Genomic DNA, 20,717 nt, shown 5'->3' with positions numbered 1-20,717 from the left:
TTTAGAAGTGTTTCCTCAGATTCCCTTCGTTTGTGCTTTATCAGGACAGACTGAATACTTCCCTTCAAAGTCTGTCCCGAAAATCCTTGGACCAATATTTTGCAAGTAGAAAAGGCTCGAAATCTTCATTACTCTCACAAGATTTTTCTGCGTCAGTAGCCTACTTATGTGTGTCCTCTGACGAATCTGATCCTCTTTGCATCTGTCCGTGAATGTAGCAGTACATTTCGAAACTACTGGATCTATGAATCGCTTATGAGGTAATAATACTGCCATGTCGTATTAGAATTTTTAAGCGGTTAAGACGTTAGAATTTTGCAGCACCTTTTCCATATGTTTGCTCGAATCGAACCTAAGGTGCTGGTTTCTAACGAAACTGTTTTGGTGTATTGTAGCTCACGACAGACCGACACATTCCGTCAGTGCCACGCGCGAGTGACTCCACACTTTTTCTCACACACAATCAATTTCCTCTTTAGCTTATTTTATGTTTTCCGAAATAGCATTGATCCGTTAATGCTTTAAGTTCTGTCTGGACTCTCCATACACTGGCTTATTATTCAACATGAACGTCAGTGAAGACGATATTCAATGTTAATTTTAATTTATTTTTAGTTTTTCTATTTGATATAATTTAAGTTGTTTGTTAGCCTTTCCTCCCCATTCAATAAATTTTGTGGTTGTTATTTCATCAGTTTGTTTGTGTTTCTCAGAAGTCAGTTTAGAAATCTCCTAGGCCAGCAAACACCTATGTGGGTAGTATTGCTGTACTCGTCAAAATAAATACTACTTATTTAATCTCTAGACTGTTTCGGCCACCCCTCTCGGTGCTTTGGTAACTTCAGCAACCTCATCTGTCATCGTAATTGGCGTTGATGAAGTTGCGTCTGCGTGAAACGTTTCTGCAATCTGATCGACGAGTTCAATTATCTGAACCGATAATTCTCCCATATCTATGTTATAATCAGTATTACTTGATTCGTATGCAACCACGTTTTGCTGTTTGCCAATCTCTGCCACACTCATTAAAAATAGATAGAATCAAAATCTTGTTTTTATTTGTCTTAAATTAATTTCTATAATTTTAACTTACAAATATATACAAATTTTTTCGTCTAATGTAGCGCAAGAGTCTGTCAGCGTTCTGTATTCCCGAACATCTGCAGTCAATTATGTCCCTTTAAAATGCTGTAATAACTATAACTACACTACTAGTGAGAGCTATTAATTCTACTAGCTAAATTTTCGATGCTGATAGAGGTATTAATTTTACTAGCTGAATTTTCTATACTGATAGTACTACAGAATATTCAGATACTAGCAGAAGACGGTGCATGGCTAATTTTTCATTTCGAACTTCGTTTGGCTCCCTCCACCCCCGATGAGTCCGTCTTAGAAATTTAGAAATTTTGCTTCTGTTTTATGTCAGTGAATAATTTCTTGATATTATTCTTATTCTCTATCATGCAAAATCTCTCCCCATTAATTAAAAAAGAAAAGGATATTTCTAATTTAAAAAATATTTAAATTTTCACATTTAATAATAATTTACGTTGCTTAACAGATGAAAAATTAGCGAAATACTGAAACTTGTATTTACTGATCACCATTTCCAATACTTCTGTCTCTTCCAATTATATCGCATTATCTGAATGCATAATAAATAGGTACACGAAATTACATCTTTGTCAAAATGAAAAAAGGCAAAAGAGATGATTACGCTCACGGAGATAACATTTTTTGTTGTAATTCTCAAGGCAGCTATTACAGACTGCTTAGAAAACAGTAGCAAATTAGACCGACGTTGTTTCTACTCCACCTGAACCTAGTGTCTTGCAGAAAATGAAACATAACATCAGTATTTTTTTGTAATGCTCACCAATTAATTTCCTTAACTTCAGTCTACAGAAATGGCGCATTATTTGCCCGTAACAACTAACAGCGTATTACATGATCATTGTATGATGGACAACTGATGATTAAATAAGCATTATTTCGTCAGATCACAGCAGCGAGTAAACGTATTGCAGAGATGTAATTAACCGCGCCACATCTTTGTTGCAGCAGATATACGGCACTTGAACAGAGACATTAATTATTCGTTCATAAAACATAGTACTTTATACGTAATTTTAGACTGAGACACTGCAGTAGCTTTATAATGCACGAAGGGACGAAATTAACTGAAAGCTAAATGATGACATTGGGTATACCAAAATAAAAAACAGCCTACGCGCAGAAATGACATCCTTTAAGAATTATACAGTGGATGCTGACCAGTACACGCAAAATCCTATTAAGAGTCAATCGAAACGATTAGTATTAAGTCTGAAACATGGCATATAGCATATACTGTGAATCTTTGAGTAGTAAAAGTACTAAGAAATGGGGACCCTTATGTTCTTTTTACGTTCGCTTGGCTCCTGCTTCAGACGCAGTGTCAGCATTCTTACTAAACGACGCTTATACTAAAACTGTTTTCCAGAATTTAAAAATACATCATACGTTTCTTGAATCGGAAGTTTTTGTACACTGTACATCAATCAAAAATATTTGTTTTGGCATAAAATGGAAAACGGTTCTGCTAATTAAGTGTGCAGGGAAACTTATTTAGCGGAAATAATTATTCTTTAAAAGCTTTCGTGTTGTGTTATGACGGTTCCATGTCACAACAAAACGCCGAAAGTTGTATCTGTCTAGTTCAATTTCAAAATTATTATTTATTTAGATAAAATTTAATTTAATACAACGAGCAAAGTATAGCAGTAGAAAGGTAATGGCGCGATTTTCTTACCAAAATCTACAATGTAGCGACAGTTCTTAAAACCGTTAGTTAGTTAGTTAGTTTCTTTCATGTTCCATGGATCATTTTGCACGATAAATCGTCACGACGGGGAAAGGATCATTTTACATTCACATTGCAAATTAATTTGTACATCTATTTGTACTCTCAACATCACAATATAATTATTTTATTCTTGAAATGAAAACAAGATACACAGATTGAGTTAGCAATTCCTACCCACCACCTTTCACACATCCAAACACACAAATTCTTCTACGGAAAAGGAGTTGTGAAGGAGAAGCTTATTCAATTTATTTTCAAATTTTACCCTGCTGTCTGTTAGACATTTTATATCACTGGGTAATTGGTCAAAAATTTTTGTTGCAGCGTTGTGCTCCGCTTCCTGTGCTAAAGACAACCTTAATGTTGGGTAATGAATGTCATTTTATCTTCCAGCTGTGTAATTTTGTACCTCATTATTCCTTTTGAACTGTAGCGGATTATTTACAACAAACTTCATGAGGGTACAAATACACTGTGAAGCAGTAGTCAAAATGCCCAACTCATTAAATAGGTGTCTACAAGATGATCGCGGCTGAGCACCATATATTATTCTCACAGCACGGTTTTGGGCAACGAAGACTTTCTTTCTTAAAGATGAGATACTCTAAGAACATTATTCCATATGACATTACTGAATGAAAATAAGCAAAATATGTCAATTTTATGGTTTCTCTCTCCCCAAAATTTGCTATGATTCTAAGTGAAAATCTGGCCTACCTAAGTTGTGTTTTTCACGGTTTGAATTCTCTTCAATATAGTCAAATTATCAGCTCGAAACGAACACATGAGTTCCATCGTGTCTCAGCAGTTTTTACCGATTCCATTACTTGCTATTAAGCATCCAGAGAATTATATGAAGTACAACGTATCGTGAGAATCGTTGACGCCATGTTAACCTGGTTTTGTCAATATATATACAGAGAGAGCTTTGTATTCAAACCAACGTACGTATATGCCTGGAGTTTCTAGGTAAGGAGAGTACAGTTGATGAACGATCTAATCATAGGAACAGCTGTACTTCTCATAGTTCTTTCGTAACTTCAGGCCCCAAAGTTTTAGAACAGCTCGGAATTGTACCCACGGTCTTATTAAAAGTCATTTGTATCCTATGAGTTTTATCCTGCGTCCACAAGGAGAGTTTTATTTTGAAATTCATTTGGAAATGGAGAATGTTTTCAATAACTTTGATATGCATATCTGTGCGTGCGTGTGTGTGTGTGCGTGTGCTTGCGTATGCGTGTAATTTACTATGTGTGTCTAAATGTGGATCTATTTGTGTGTAGGGTATTATGCACAGACGTGAGAAATCATCTGCTATTCCCAAATGTCTACCTTCATTTATCGCTCATGCTGTACAGGACAGCAAAGTAGCTGTACGAAGCATTCAGTATCTGAAAAGCAAAACAGATCTTATCAGTTCTCTTTTAAACGCATTAGAGAAACTATAGGCTATATGTAGGTACGATTTGATCTTTTTTCAATGTAATTTTTACTATTCAGTGATACAACGTTACGTTAGCAACGATCTTGATAGGAATTACTGTTGCAGATGTGCATAGAAGGGTATTCCTGAGAAAACATCATGTGTTAGGTATATATTGATTTGAGATGTCTACATATGTTCTTTTTAGTGTTCGTTGGTTGGATATAACGTACGGGACTGTGTATCCTAGCCGTCTCTGCGATTTGATTTTGAGCTGCCAATGGGAAATGTTTCACATTATCGGATATTTTATTAACAGATCTATTAAATTTATGTATAATTCTTATGATATAGGATTATCTGATAAAACTATGAAACAAATCAATATGATTTGAGATAAGTTAACAAACAATATCAGGAGCTAATATAATGGATCTTAAACCCATTTTGAAAGTACTCTTCGAGTGTTCTGCTGGTCCAATCGTTGTTTCATTTTTATATAAATCTTAGGCAGTGACACTTGCTAACATCTTCATGTGAGTGCTGGGGAATGATGTAATGGTCCTCTGTTGTGACCTGGTAAACTATTGTCTGTAACCTGCAATGGTATAAGTTGTGATTAGCTTTACTGGGTATCGGTAATGTCACTATTGAGCTGGCTGGTGTGTAAGATTCCGCCACCATCAGAACCCAGTGGACCGAGATCCGCATTGTATTGCTCTGCCTAAACTGTTGCCAATTTTATACCTTTATCTCTTTGGAATTCGCACAATGCATCTTTCTACACGGAGCATATAACGGGTGCACAACATGAGCAGGAAATATTAGACCACCGAGGTGCTACCAGTTTCCAACCTGGAATAAACAAACCAAAGGCAAGGTAAGATTACATGTTATTACTACACGCATTCCATATCTGCAGCACAAGTTAATTCCTATATAGATGATTTACGTTGAAAATCTGCGCATTGAACTGAACATTGAGAAGGAGACAGCACCAACAGAGCAAAATAACGCATACATCATCTCGCCAATGTTGTAGGACGTCACTATACTAAAACCTATGGATTACAAAGTCTGGCACGTCAGCCGCTCATGGAGATCCAAGAACAAGTGTCGCATTCCGATAACCCTTCTCTCTAGACAGGCTCTTATATCTGCTTCTCCATACCAATCATGAGCTCGAACCTCTCTCCACACTACTTTAGCATTTTTATTCACATTTTGCAATCGTAATAAATTCCAACAGATGCCATCCAACGGGAAAGACAGGACAACCCAAGGCCCGAAATTATCGTGGGCAATACAGGATGTCGTCAGATTTCACGGCGCAGTCGGGGAGCTGGAATTTCTGCTAGATAGCCGTGTTCCGCAGATTCTGAAAGGGCAATTTTCTCCATATCCAAGCCCGCCGTTTTCTATCTGCCTCTCCCTCTCGCCGCTTTCAACATCACGCAGCATCCAACGTTAAAATAGTTGTCTTCGATTTACTTGCTCCATTTCACTGCGACTCTCAGCAGTGATGGTGAGGGAATGGAGCTTTGTTATGAAGAAGAAGCATTCCGGCTCTAGGATCACATTCACCTTCACGCGCGTGTCTCAGAGCATCAAACACAGGGTATTACACATTCAGCCCACGTCAAATTTCTACGGAATATTTCAGAGTAGAAACTCAGAAAGGAAAGAAAGGATAGAACATCTCAGTAATTTTATAGTCCGTGGCATGGACTGCATAAAGGAGCGACAGTAGGGCTGGGTGTGGGCGGCGGTTCTCATCCGAAAATGGAAGAAGGTGCAGCGAGAGAATAACGTTTTTATTATATAAGAGACAATCAGCCTCGATTGCGGTAATGAAACCAACCTTTACCTAGGTTTCAACCCAAATAATTGAGCCTTCTTCAGAAGATATACCTGAATCTATAATTTGTCTAACATGGCATGGTCTAGAAATAAAATTAAAACAGCCCGAATAGGCGTAGTCACATTCCAAAAATGCGGTACATAAGTACTAAGTCAACATCAAGACTTAACTTAAGCTATGGCGTGCGCCTCGTCTTCATGGACGCCGTGTGGTGGACCTCGGGAGCTCGCGTGAAACTAAGTAGGACTAGCACACGCGCTGCAAATCAACATGGTGGGGAACATCGCGCATGTCTAACTGAGACCATGACTGCCAAAGATACAAGACCAACGCAGTTATATCTTAAACCAAATAACTTATAGAAAGGTTGAAAATCTTAAACATAAAGCCTCTGCACCAGGTTATGACTAAAATGTAACGAAGTTTGTATGGATTTATATAAGTTCGAACGCACTAACGCGACTTACAGTATTACAGTACATCGGCCCTTTCACAGCGAATGCTGCATAACGCACCCATTGTTATTAATGAAAGATGACATAGGACATAAAACAGTGAAACTGTAGTATGTAAACGGCATAACGCAATAATCTCGATTAAAACTGTACACAGATGGTCGAGTAGGTGTTTTCATCAGTTGTATAGATACACTTCGTACTGCTGACACGCACTTCATGAAGAATATTATCAAGATTAACTTTTTATCTTATGACTAAAAACAACGCGTGAGTGAACGAACAACGCCTCTTCATCGCCATGTAATAGCAAATGATCAGCATAGGTCAAATTATGTTTTACGTTTAAAAAATATGGTAATTGCGTGAACGGACGCGCAACGCCCTTTCATCGCCCTTTCATCGCCCTTATGCTCTATCGACCGACAGAGGTCAATTTCAGCTACAAAAGAGAATTAAAGGCTATTGTTAAACAGATATGATGTGATGAAACGTGCTTAACCCGAAAGGACACGTAGGATAATATTATGGACACTTGACGTGAGAAAACGGCATGTTCTTCACAGGGAAGAATTAAAAATAAATAAAAGATAGCTGCTAATATGCCCATGTGCATGCCATAAATGGACAAGGATGAAGTCGTCTCTGGATTGCAACTACAAATAAATGTAAAGGGAATTAAATCCCAAAAGGTCGAGACGGACCGGCTAAACTTCATCTTGTCACCTGACGCTCCATTTCCCCGCCATGTTGATTTTAGGTGCATTATCTAGTCCTACTTAGTTTCACGTGAGCTCCCGAGGCCCACTGCACGGCGTCCATGGAGATGCACGCCAGGGCTTAAGTCAAGTCTTGGTGTCGACTTGGTACTTACGTAGCGCATTTTTAAAATGTGACTACGCCTATTCAGGCTGTTTGAGTTTTATTTATAGACCATGCCCTCTTAGAGAAATTATAGATTCACGTATATCTTGTGAAGAAGACTCAATTATTTGGACCGAACCCTAGGTAACGATTGGTTTCATTACTACAATCGAGGCTGATAGTTTCTTATATATTAGAATATCGCGATTGCTGACTGGGCTGGAATTTTGGAATTACATAAACTTTTTTATTGTTGTTTAATTACAATCATGGCACTTATGGCATTTAGGAAAAGCAAAAGAAGACTGCGAGCGACGTGAATGCACCGACACAGCGTCTCTGGTTCCTTATCGTACGCTCCGCTGCCCTTCTGCTGCGTTGAGAGAAGCTCATACTCCGCTGTGAAAGTGTGGGCGGTCCTGCTGCGGTGATTTCGTACCCCCGCGGGTTGAAGTCCTGATCTGAAACCTCGGCGGAGGTAGGACGACTGGGCCATCGCGACACTATCTCAGGAGGCGGCAAAGTCCGGAGTTGACGTAAATATGCCGGCTTCTTCTGCACGGCATTCGCCATCACAGACTGGGCGTCACGTAACCACCCCAACTGTTCTGTGATGATGGGCTGTACCACCCTGCCTTAAATGCTGCAGTTCCCTGCTGACGTCACAATAGCTGCTATTTGTGTATGTCATGCTGAACGATCTGGATATGAGTTACAAAGCGACTGTTTTAACCGGTACCGGCCGTGGCCGTAGCATTTCGTGGTTGCTGGCCCTGGGGCGGTACACGTGGTGCGACGACGCAGGGAGCATCTTCTCTGCTGATCAAGCAGTTCAGTGCTCAGCACCAGATGAATCTGGCTGTCGTGTGATTACTGATCTGGCTCCGTCTTCGCTCCAAGTTTTGTTTTATTTTCAGTCCCTTTCGGTTCCTCCATCCTAGTAAGATATCCATCCTCGGATTGAACTGAAATTTTTGCTGCAACGTGAGCACCAATTCGTTTCCTAGTCTTTACACTTTATAATTTTAACTTTCCTCATAGTGACGTGTGATCCTTTTTCACTACTTAACTTCTTTCTACCTTGCTAAGACTTGGCTTTATGTAGTGTGTATTTGTAAATATATCATATTATTAATTAGCTATTCAGAAAAAGCTGATTTGTGGTAGTATCTCTTTTTACCGGACTAATTTCGAGAATTGTCCATCATCGCCAGTATCTGTATCACACAAGAGACACATATTTCCTGTAATAAGTCATGTACATTTTATATTGTACCGTTTTATACATATACAATTTATCATTTCATGCATGTTATAACAATACAGAGACAGTCGAATCTGCTGAGCACGCGGTTCAATGACCAGCACAAGTAATGAATATCAAAATTTCATGTGAATAAAACAGTACAATATACACTGTAAGCCAATTACGAGTGCATTACATCAAATATCTGTCTTTTGTTTAACATATATACCTCTGATGATAGGCAACGCCCGAAAATAGTCCGGCGAAATAAAATATTACCAAGAAGCAGCTTTTGTCGAAAAATTTACGATGCTTTTCAATTTCTACAAGCTGCACGACACCAAACGCACAAAACACAGAGTGGTTGTTCATAGTTAACGGTGTCCTTTGTTCTAACTGTTTCTCATTTGTGTGCCGCTTCGGGTTGACTTTTAGCACTACCGTGCGACTTCCACGTATCATCATCTACAAGTTTACGCTAATACTTCACTGTGGGCCAAATCCTGCCTTAATCTATAGGGAATAAACTGACCCATGCAAACACAACTGCACTATTATTTAATGATACTGGCTTGTGTGAACTTGGCCGTTACCGCATTGCCCTTTTGCTCCATATTCTAATATTTTAGCAATATGGAGAAGCTTATTTACAGTAGCAGGAGATCGATAGTAACCTAGCTTTGCCCATGGTCTGAAGACATTGTGACTAGGGAAACTGTTTGAAATCTTATAACCTGTTATTGTTTTCATTCTTTATTAATTCCTCTTTCTCTAAAAGGTAACACTGACCCAGCTATAAGCGCTGTTATCAGCTCCACCTCTTCTGCACAATAATCTTCTCAATTTCCCTGTTACAGGCGCTATATCAACACCACCCGTGATGTACAATAATCCTACAATTTTCTCAGGTACAGGCGCTGTATCAGCACTACCTGGAACTTATATAATAAGAAATTGCCTTTAATTATTTCTACAAATTTTGCAACATCTATTAGACTTCCTCACTAAGCCATTTGTTTTGCTTGGTCGGGTATTGTTAGTGGTTCTACACTATCATGAACTTTGCTTCCTCAGGAACCTGAAGCTATGACATCGTATTTAACGACCTTTACACAATCGTGAAGGCAGGCAGGTGACGTCGTCGACAATCGACTATATTTCGACAGGTGAGCATCCCGTCATTTTCAAGGCAGAATTGCAGAATGTATGCACTGTGCAAGCTAATTTAAAACTTCGGTTTGCATAGCAGTTCCAAAAAATAATTCTCTCTCTCTCTACTCACACACAGATACACACACACACACACACACACACACACACACACACACAGACAGACACGCACACACACTGTACACACTAGCACCACCATACAACCTAAAATGACCTACGCCAGAAGTTATCGATTGTGAAAATTACTAAGCAAAGGGTGGGATAACATTAATTCTGTCAATCGGTTATTTGACACGAAAGAGAGCAGGATTTCACGCAGAATTTAAAGAAAAACCTCCAGCTCTATTTATCATGTTATGTGGTAATTTAATTTCAACTGCTTGCTTAATAAGACTATCCTAATAGCTTTAAGTGCATGCCTGAATCTCCCTTATATTCCATAGGATGGCAAGTGCCAAGACAGTGTTCTGCAACAGTTGATTTGCTCGTCTGTAGTAACTTTGTGCGACTTTTATACAAACTACACCCTCCTCCAACGTCCCGATAGCCTGACCAACTTATGGTGTGACAGAACTGCAAATGAGCTATTGCACAACATTTTCTTTGGACCGGTTATAATGTTGAACGGACAGAAGTAACATGTCATGGAGGCAACTGAAGGCAGGTAAATGTGACTCAGCTTGTGTACGATTGTTGTAGGCAGTGTTTTGCAAGGTGCGTCACATTTTCCTATCACCGGAAATGGAAGGGCTACCTCTAGGTCCATCTGTAGTTGATATATATAATGGGGTGGAGCGAAACTAGGTGCCGAACAGTCCATCATTTAACAGCAGTCACCTGGAGATTGCAGAAAATCTAGTAAACAATCAATTACATTAAGGAGCGCCAGTGAGAGAACTGACCCTGATGAAGGCTTCCCTGGAGAGGATGTAGAAGCTGCCGCCGGACACGATGAGCGGCCTCTGGGCGCGCGCCATCAGGATGCACAGCGACCGCCCGAACCCCGCTGAGCCCCTGGTCCAGGCGCAGCTGTAGGCGACCCGCGCCACAGCAGTGCTCTGCCGGCACAGTAGACCACACACAAGTATCACAGGCATCTGTGCAGTTGTAACGCCTTAAGAGTGCGGCGTACAACCTGATGCTCCGGAAACTACCTACATTCTAACAGTATTGTATCGGATGTTACTTTCTTCCGCATTTACGTTTTCGATGTATAACTTAACTCCACTAAAACCGAGTACTTCGCTAAAGGAAAGAATAGCGCGCTATTGCTGGCTAAGAGTCACAGAGGATTAGGATCGTTTATATATAGTGTGAAGAAAATTCACGCACTCGGACTTCACAGGGAAATTCCTCACATACTAGCAATACAAAAATGTCTATCACAAAGTTTCATCCTGCACATATTTCCGATGGTAAATGGACTTTAAAGATTGGCAGTCTGAAAACACTGCAATCAGTTGTACGGTAAATACCGGCGTACAAATGTGCTGTTGGCGCGGTGGATAGCGTTTTGGGTTAGCATGCAGGAGACTGAGGGTTCGATTCTCTGTCGAGGCATATTAGCTTTTATTTCCTACATGTAGTCTATGTGGTACCATATATGGTAACTTAATCGTCATACAGCGATTGCGGCGGATTTTCTACAAAACATTTGCGCTCTCATACTACGTACGCGGAAATGAAAGTACAATCGTTTTCACTGGTCAACTTTTGAACCAGCCTTTTGCTCATTGTGGACGCAAATTGTTCCACACCACTGCATATGCTAGATTCCAAACCCGTTTTCTGTGTAGCGTCCCCGAATAGTTCCATCGATTAGTACCGATATTATTAGTCTTGGCACGCTCAGGTCCATTACATTTCCTAGTGACCTTAAATCGCCAGCAGGGCTAGCAACGTGCCTTACAAATAATTTATAAAAGTATACTACGTAAAAGTCGGAATCATGTAGCTTAAGAAACGGTGTATACTGCAGTACTATATGGAAAACTGAAATTGGCAAATGAAAGCGAATCCGCCTCGACCCAGAATCGAACCCTCGAGCTCCTCGATACTAACCCAAAAGCTATCTATTGCACCAACCGCACTGCACTACTGCTATGTGCGGTGGAGACAGTTACCGTAATTACAACGTTGCCATATTGCCTATCTTTAACGTCCATTTACTAACGGACACATGGGCAAGCCGAAATTTTGTGACAGGTGTCTTTGTATTGCTAGTTTGTGAGTAATCGGGCTGCGAGAGCGCGAATTTTTCTTCATCCTGTATACGGAGGAATCAAAATACCGTTCTTCTCTTTATTGTTCATCATATCTCCCACATGGGGTACGGGTGATCTAAACTTGTTCCAGAAAAAAGAGTTATGACAGAAGTATTGTCAGTAGTTTTGGCTGCCCTGAAGTACACATCTATAAACTGATTTGCAAACCTTTTTACTTTGATATATTATAAATAATTTTTGAAAGTCTGCCACTGTAGAAACTATAGGTTTGTTTATAAATAAATAAATCTTCTGCTACCAGTCACGATTTGTTATTATTTTACTTTTCGCACGACGCGTTTCGAGAAATAATTCCCTTTTTTAAGTGCATTTTTTGTGTTTATTAAGCCATTTCTTTTGATGTTGTAAGTGTGTGTGTGTCTGCTTCATTTCGTTGACTTCTACTGCAATACATAAGAAACACGCGATTTTTTAGTTGGGTAAAATTCTTTTTATGAATTTTTTTTTTTATCATCAGTCTACTGACTGGTTTGATGCGGCCGGCCACGAATTCCTCTCCTGTGCTAACCTCTTCATCTCAGAGTAGCACTTGCAACCTACGTCCTCAATTATTTGCTTGACGTATCCCAATCTCTGTCTTCCTCTACAGTTTTTGCCCTCTACAGCTCCCTCTAGTACCATGGAAGTCATTCCCTCATGTCTTAGCAGATGTCCTATCATCCTGACCCTTCTCCTTATCAGTGTTTTCCACATATTCCTTTCCTCTCCGATTCTGCGTAGAACCTCCTCATTTCTTACCTTACCAGTCTACCTAATTTTCAACATTCGTCTATAGCACCACATCTCAAACGCTTCGATTCTCTTCTGTTCCGGTTTTCCCACAGTCCATGTTTCACTACCATACAATGCAGTACTCCAGACGTACATCCTCAGAAATTTCTTCCTCAAATTAAGGCCGGTATTTGATATTAGTAGACGTCTCTTGGCCAGAATGCCTTTTTTGCCATAGTGAGTCTGCTTTTGATGTCCTCCTTGCTCCGTCCGTCATTGGTTATTTTACTGCCTAGGTAGCAGAATTCCTTAACTTCATTGACTTCGTGACCATCAATCCTGATGTTAAGTTTCTCGCTGTTCTCATTTCTACTACTTGTCATTACCTTCGTCTTTCTCCGATTTACTCTCAAACCATACTGTGTACTCATTAGGCTGTTCATTCCGTTCAGCAGATAATTTAATTCTTCTTCACTTTCACTCAGGATAGCAATGTCATCAGCGAATCGTATCATTGATATCCTTTCACCTTGTATTTTAATTCCACTCCTGAACCTTTCTTTTATTTCCTTCATTGCATCCTCGATGTACAGATTGAAGAGTAGGGCCGAAAGGCTACAGCCTTGTCTTACACCCTTCTTAATACGAGCACTTCGTTCTTGATCGTCCACTCTTATTATTCCCTCTTGGTTGCTGTACATATTGTATATGACCCGTCTCTCCGTATAGCTTACCCCTAATTTTTTCAGAATCTCGAACAGCTTACACCATTTTATATTGTCGAACGCTTTTTCCAGGTCGACAAATCCTATGAAAGTGTCTTGATTTTTCTATAGCCTTGCTTCCATTATTAGCCGTAACGTCAGAATTGCCTTTCTCGTCCCTTTACTTTTCCTAAAGCCAAACTGATCGTCACCTAGCGCATTCTCAATTTTCTTTTCCATTCTTCTGTATATTATTCTTGTAAGCAGTTTCGATGCATGAGCTATTAAGCTGATTGTGCGATAATTCTCGCACTTGTCAGCTCTTGCCGTCTTCGGAATTGTGTGAATGATGCTTTACCGAAAGTCAGATGGCATATCGCCAGACTCATATATTCTACACACCAACATGAATAGTCGTTTTGTTGCCACTTCCTCCAATGATTTTAGAAATTCTGATGGAATGTTATCTATCCCTTCTGCCTTATTTGACCGTACGTCCTCCAAAGCTCTTTTAAATTCCGATTCTAATACTGGATCCCCTATCTCTTCTAAATCGACTCCTGTTTCTTCTCCTATCACATCAGACAAATCTTCACTCTCATAGAGGCTTTCAATGTATTCTTTCCACCTATCTGCTCTCTCCTCTGAATTTAACAGTGGAATTTCCGTTGCACTCTTAATGTTACTACCGTTGCTTTTAATGTCACCAAAGGTTGTTTTGACTTTCCTGTATGCTGAGTCTGTCCTTCCGACAAACATATCTTTTTCGATGTCTTCACATTTTTCCTGCAGCCATTTCGTCTTAGCTTCCCTGCACTTCCTATTATTTCATTCCTCAGCGACTTGTATTTCTGCATTCCTGATTTTCCCGGAACATCTTTGTACTTCCTCCTTTCATCAATCAACTGAAGTATTTCTTCCGTTACCCATGGTTTCTTCGCAGCTACCTTCTTTGTACCTATGTTTTCCTTCCCAACTTCAGTGATGCCCTTTTTAGGGATGTCCATTCCTCTGGAACTGTACTGCCTACTGCTCTATTCCTTATTGCTGTATCTATAGCGTTAGAGAACTTCAAACGGATCTCGTCATTCCTTAGTACTTCCGTATCCCACTTCTTTGAGTATTGATTCTTCCTGACTAATGTTTTGAACTTCAGCCTACTCTTCATCACTACTATATTGTGATCTGAGTCTATATCTGCTCCTGGGTACGCCTTACAACCCAGTATATGATTTCGGAATCTCTGTCTGACCATGATGTAATCTAATTGAAATCTTCCCGTATCTCCCTGCCTTTTCCAAGTATACCTCTTCCTCATGTGATTCTTGAACAGGGTATTTGCTATTACTAGCTGAAACTTGTTACAGAACTCAATTAGTCTTTCTCCACTTTCATTCCTTGTCCCAAGCCCATATTGTCCTGTAACCTTTTCTTCTACTCCTTCCCCTACAACTGCATTCCAGTCGCCCATGACTATTAAATTTTCGTCCCCCATTACATACTGCATTACCCTTTCATCTATATCCTCATATACTTTCTCTATCTGTTCATCTTCAGCTTGCGACGTCGGCATGGATACCTGAACTATCGTTGTCTGTGTTGGTCTGCTGTAGATTCTGATTTGAACAACCCAGTCCCTGAACTGTTCACAGTAACACCCCCTCTGCCCTACCTTCCTATTCATAACGAATCCTACACATGTTATACCATTTTCTGCTGCTGTTGATTTTACCCGATACTCATCTGACCAGAAATCCCTGTCTTCCTTCCACTTCACTTCACTGACCCCTACTTTATCTAGATTGAGCCTTTGCATTTCCCTTTTCAGATTTTCTAGTTTCCCTACCACGTTCAAGCTTATGACATTCCACGCCCCGACTCGTAGAACGTTATCCTTTCGTTGATTATTCAATCTTTTTCTCATGGTAACCCCCCCCCCCTCCCTTGGCAGTCCCTTCCCAGAGATCCGAATGGGGGACTATTCCGGAATCTTTTGAAGTTAGTGGCGAAATTTAGAAGAATTTGTACTTACGGTTTTCTAATGGTCCGTCTGTACAGAGTCTCACACACACTAAACATCACACACAACTTGATGTACACTTTACACATCGAAAATATCTTATATAAGCAAAACAATCTTCTGTGATACATTGCCTATGTATGGAATACAACATATACATTTGTTTTTCACTTTTTCTTCTGTGGTGCAGTTTGTACCTTGGTTTTTCCTCACTTTGTCTAAGATTGTGTCAACCATGGAAGCATTGTAACGAAAGGCAAAAGCAATCTTTTTCACTGTGTTTTTTTCTTGATGCATACTTTCTTGGTTCAATGGTATTTTTGTTGCCATATGCAGTATTGACCTGTATTTTTCCTGTTTATGGATATGAGGTTGCAGGGAATGTGGGGTCAGTCATTGTGTTTTTCCTATAAATTTTGAAAGTGCATGTGTTGTTTTGTCTTGTAATATTTAGGTCTAAAAAGTTGATACTTCTATTTTGCTCATTTTCCACTATAAATTTGATTTTCTCATTTCGATTGTTAAAATGATTTAGAAAATCTGTGATGTCTTTGGTATCCCCTTTCACCGACAGTAGTGTGTCATCTACATATCTTCTGCAAAATTCTATTTTCTTTAGGTAAGGTTCTTGGCTGTCAAATAATTTTTGTTCTAAGTGATTTATGTATATGTCAGCTATGGTACCGTATATACATGATCCCATTGCTAGGCCATCTAGTTGTTTATAAATGTTGTCACTAAAGGTACAATAATTGTAAATTATGGTTAAGTGGAGGAGTTCCATAAAATCGACAATCTCTGTGTATGAAAGTTTCTTCTGTTAAATAAGGTTCTTTTGTATTACTGTTAGAGCTTCATGTATGGGTGTGTTTCAGTATAGGTTGGTGATGTCAGGTGATTTAAACTGTGCATCTTGGGGAGCTTTCTGGTTCCTAGTTCTTTAGCTAGAATCATGCTGTTTTTTATGGGATATGTTGTTTATATGTACAATTATTCATCAGTATGTTATTAAGTTTTTGTGACAGTTTGTATGCTGGGCTATTTATAGAGTTAACCACGGGACGTATCGGGTTTCCATTTTTGTGAATTTTTGGCTGTGCTCTTAGGTGTGGTGCTTTTGGATTCATACATGTAAGGTATTTCTTTTCAGTTTCTGTCAACAGGAAATGTGTGTTCTTTAATTGTCCCTTAATCTTACTTTGAAATTGTTTGGTTTGGTCTTTTTTAATGTGCTAAATTGTTAAGATAAGTAACCTCTGTACAAAAGAATATTATAATCTGTGGAAGATCTATAATGTTATTTCTGTGGACTACCTGTAAGACGATCTTTGTTACTGTTTTGTTTATATAAGATATTTTCGATGTGTAAAGTATACAAAAAGTTGTATGCGATGTTAAGTGCGTGTGAGACTGTGTACAGATGGACCATTAGAAAACTGTAAGTACAAATTCTTCTACATTTCGCCACTAACTTCACAAAAAGAATTGATACCCAAATAAAAAATCGCGTGTTTCTTATGTATTGCAGTAAAAGTCAACGAAATGAAGCAGACTCAAACACACTGACAACATCAAAAGAAATGGCTTAATACACACAAAAAACGCACTTGAAAATGGAAATTATTTCTTGAAACGCGTCGTGCGAAAATTAAATTAATGATAAACCGTGACTGGCAGCAGAAGATTTATTTATTTATAAACATACCTATTGCAAACCTTTTAGCAATACTAGAAGTATTAAACTATCATAAATAATACCACATGGTAATCCGGCAGGTCTGGTACTAACAGGAGAGGAACAGAAGCTACTAAGCTTTCGAGGAATGAATTGGCTGGCATGCTAGTGAAAGAAACAAATTCTACAGTCGGGCAGGAGTACGATAGTACCCTTTATTCAGATTTCGTAATCCATTTCAAGGAAACGTCAGTAGAAATGGGTCTGGAATTGGAAATACCTCGTGCTGCTAGATGACCCCGCTACAACGAAGTACGTATACGTACTGCTGCATTCCGCTGGTATAAGGAACGAACCCAGATATGGAGAGAATACTTAACAATGGTACACTTATAATTCAAACATGGACACATTACGCAACATCCATATCAAATTGGGAAGATGAACTCGTCCTACTGTGTGTAGGAAAGCAAAAAGACATAAATAACTTTGCTGATAGAATATCCTACTTCTTAAATTACTGAACTTGGGATGCATGGTACATCGCTGCGGCACAACCGTTTCTCTCTACCATCAACAGAAGAACCTTAAAACTGTTACAAAGCTTGGTTACTGCTAAAGGTGTGGATATATGACAATGAAGCATTACAAAAGAATATAATTTTATTAATGTAAGAAATGCGACATTAAATGTTCGGATGTGACAATATTTGTAAGTGGGTTTGTGGGAAAGAGTGCTCTCACGATGTGAAACTTTTGTCAATATATGCATTAAACTGATTTAATAATTGTGTAAAAATGAGGTGGCTGCATGAATATAAAAATAATGTGTAACAGCTTCCCAGATTGAGTGACAGTTTTTAAATATCGGACGAACGATGGTTTTGTAATCTACACTTTTCATGTCTGTGATACATTACCTGAGCATTCTTCCAATGAAATTGAGTCCAGTATTTGCTTCTCCCGTGACTGATTTTGTGTGGTTCTTTCGGTTTATTTGTGGTCTCCTAGATATTTAATGGATGCAGTTGTTTCCAGTGATTATTCGGCAACTATCCTGTCCAATTACGTACAGTTAATTACATTTGCTTACATTGAGAATAGCTGCAAGCAAAGGACACGTGCAGGTCTTCCTAAATGTCGCTTCAGTTTTCTGGTTTTGTAACTTCTGTGTTAACTGGGAACAGTATCCTCGACATTCCGACATTATCCGCTAGTTTATTTACTAATATATGCATGGTTAACTCACCCCACTGGCATACACTTTAACTTACGTTTAAATCTGAAGACTCTGCACGGATAATAGCCATTTGTTGTGCTTTGGTTGCTGGGAACTCTATCATCTGAACTGGTCATATATTCTGGGCTGGGAGAAATGTATTTCATCTACGAAGTAGGTGGTTTAGAAGACCTTTAATCGCTAATATTCACTAGGTAACACGTCTAAACGATATCGATCCCCTTCCATATAACAAATAACACAGTATCAACTTGGTCGGTTGCGTCTGCTGTCTTCCGGGTCTCGTGGCCGTTCTGCGCACGCAACGTCACAAATAGTGCAGTCGCATTATATTGTAGCACTACTTGATAAGAAAATATTATATTACGGTTACGAAAAGAGTAGGAAGATCAATAGAAGCAGGAATTTGCTCCGCTTCATTGTTTTACAGTGCAAAATTGTCATATATGTTAATTTTTACGGGAAGGATACCGCGGGGATCTGAGGAAGTGCTTCACAGTTTTCTTGTATGCAACAAAGTGTTACAGTAACGATTAGTATGTGGTAGCTTGTCGCAGAGTCGGATCGAAGCAATGGATATCTATGTTGAGAAAGTTTCTGTTTTGCTGATGTGTTCTGCTGGGTGCCAAGACGAAACGAAATATTAGATACCTTGAAAGTAACACAGAGCACTGATAAACCGATTAAGTAGACACAATTCCTAAATAGACATTTAACTCACAGATATAGTTGTTCAGTTGTAAGGTATAAACGTACCAACTAGATCCACTTTTCGGAAAGAAGCCAGCTTCTCATATTGAACTCAGTTACTACCACGACCTCTTTTGAGTAAAATGTGGTTTCGCTTTATTTTAATCTGTATGTTCCTCGTATCGCTAAAACTGTGAAGTGTTTCAACAACACGTGTCTAGATGCTGCCAGACGCTTTAATTCAAATAAAAGTCATGAAAACGGCATCCGTCATTCTTTACAGTATTGAAATTTCCTGAAGGACTTCCGCATTGCGACCAACAGCTCACAAAGCAATCTGTTAAGCAATGTTACTGGGGCAGAGAACCGTATATCTCTCACAACCTATTTTGTATTACTTGATGCAGAGTATATTCGCATACAAATCAGCCTTGTTTTTACAGGGAAATTAAAAATATTTCGTATAAACTAGACTTGAGTTTAATACATAATGTAAGGTATATCTGAAGTATTTACATTGCAATTTGTGCACAATTCTCATACCTATAACACGTGTAGATAAGATTGCTTGATATATTTGACTACTGTTCTCTGTAATGGATTAACTGCATAAATATGGAACCGGGCAATACGCGGTTATCAGGTGGCTTGGATATAAAAGAGGATATTACTATTACTTACCTTTGAACTTAGACTGTCTCCGAACCAACAGTAGCAGAAGATCTGAAGAAGTATCGACGCCATGTAGCTCAGGTACTTGGCAATTGTCTCGATAGTCAACGTATGCTGTCCAAACAAACATAATATAATAGAATCACATAAGGTTTGAAAGATGTTCTTTACAGGAGTGTCACTGTGCGTTTACATCATACATGCAGTACGAATTTACATGTTTTGCTTTTAATTCTTAAACAGAGTTCTTATTTAGTTCTTTGTTCTTGAAGTTATAACCTATGTCGTAACTGAACATTTTTGCTACGTTTCCTTTCTTGATATTATGTCACTCTTACACACTAACAATTGGATATTTCCTTAAAGTGGGTTAAACTAAATGCCAGGATAGTTCTTTCAACGAGCTTACACCTCTATACGTGTGTCATGTGGACTGTACCCTAAGTATACAAATCGACGGTACCCAAGCTCAACCATTCACGCTTTTTTTTAAACATACTATATAACATGTTAACACCATGGTGGCGACTGTGAAAATTTATTCAATCAGAATGGAAAAACAGATAAATAAAATCAAATACTGACAACTTATTCTTTGGGTAACATGCAGGTCGACTCATGTATTTTATAGTTTGTCCAACTTCGAACTTATTGCAAATGAATGATGGGTATATAACACTAAAGGTAGTTTCCTGTTATCAAGTAAGAAATCAGAAGGATGTTATTCTTATTGTTAGGTATTTTAATTGAATGGTACTCACTAGAGCCATCTGAAATAACAGCAGACACAAGACGGACATTCCGCAAAGGCATTGGCTTAACACAATCGACCACAGCAGGCTGTCCATTTCAC

At 39.0% G+C, this 20,717-nt stretch overlaps 1 protein-coding gene across 1 annotated transcript in view; it reads right to left on the bottom strand.

Annotated features, from left to right (window-relative positions):
• Positions 1-4,182: 4,182 nt before the first annotated feature.
• Positions 4,183-20,717, bottom strand: part of LOC126485019 (uncharacterized) — a 98,004-nt gene continuing 81,469 nt past the window's right edge. Inside the window, exons 3-5 of the mRNA XM_050108623.1 lie at positions 19,874-19,978; positions 10,770-10,925; positions 4,183-4,239 (exon numbers count right to left, since the gene is read on the bottom strand). Coding sequence (XP_049964580.1) covers positions 4,183-4,239; positions 10,770-10,925; positions 19,874-19,978 — 318 coding nt within the window. The remainder of the gene's footprint in view (positions 4,240-10,769; positions 10,926-19,873; positions 19,979-20,717) is intronic.

The sequence above is a fragment of the Schistocerca serialis genome, chromosome 6, assembly GCF_023864345.2.
Source record: "Schistocerca serialis cubense isolate TAMUIC-IGC-003099 chromosome 6, iqSchSeri2.2, whole genome shotgun sequence".
Taxonomy (NCBI): Eukaryota; Metazoa; Arthropoda; class Insecta; order Orthoptera; family Acrididae; genus Schistocerca; species Schistocerca serialis.
The sequence above is the reverse complement of the archived record's forward strand: the minus strand, read 5'-3'. Positions and strand labels throughout refer to the sequence as shown.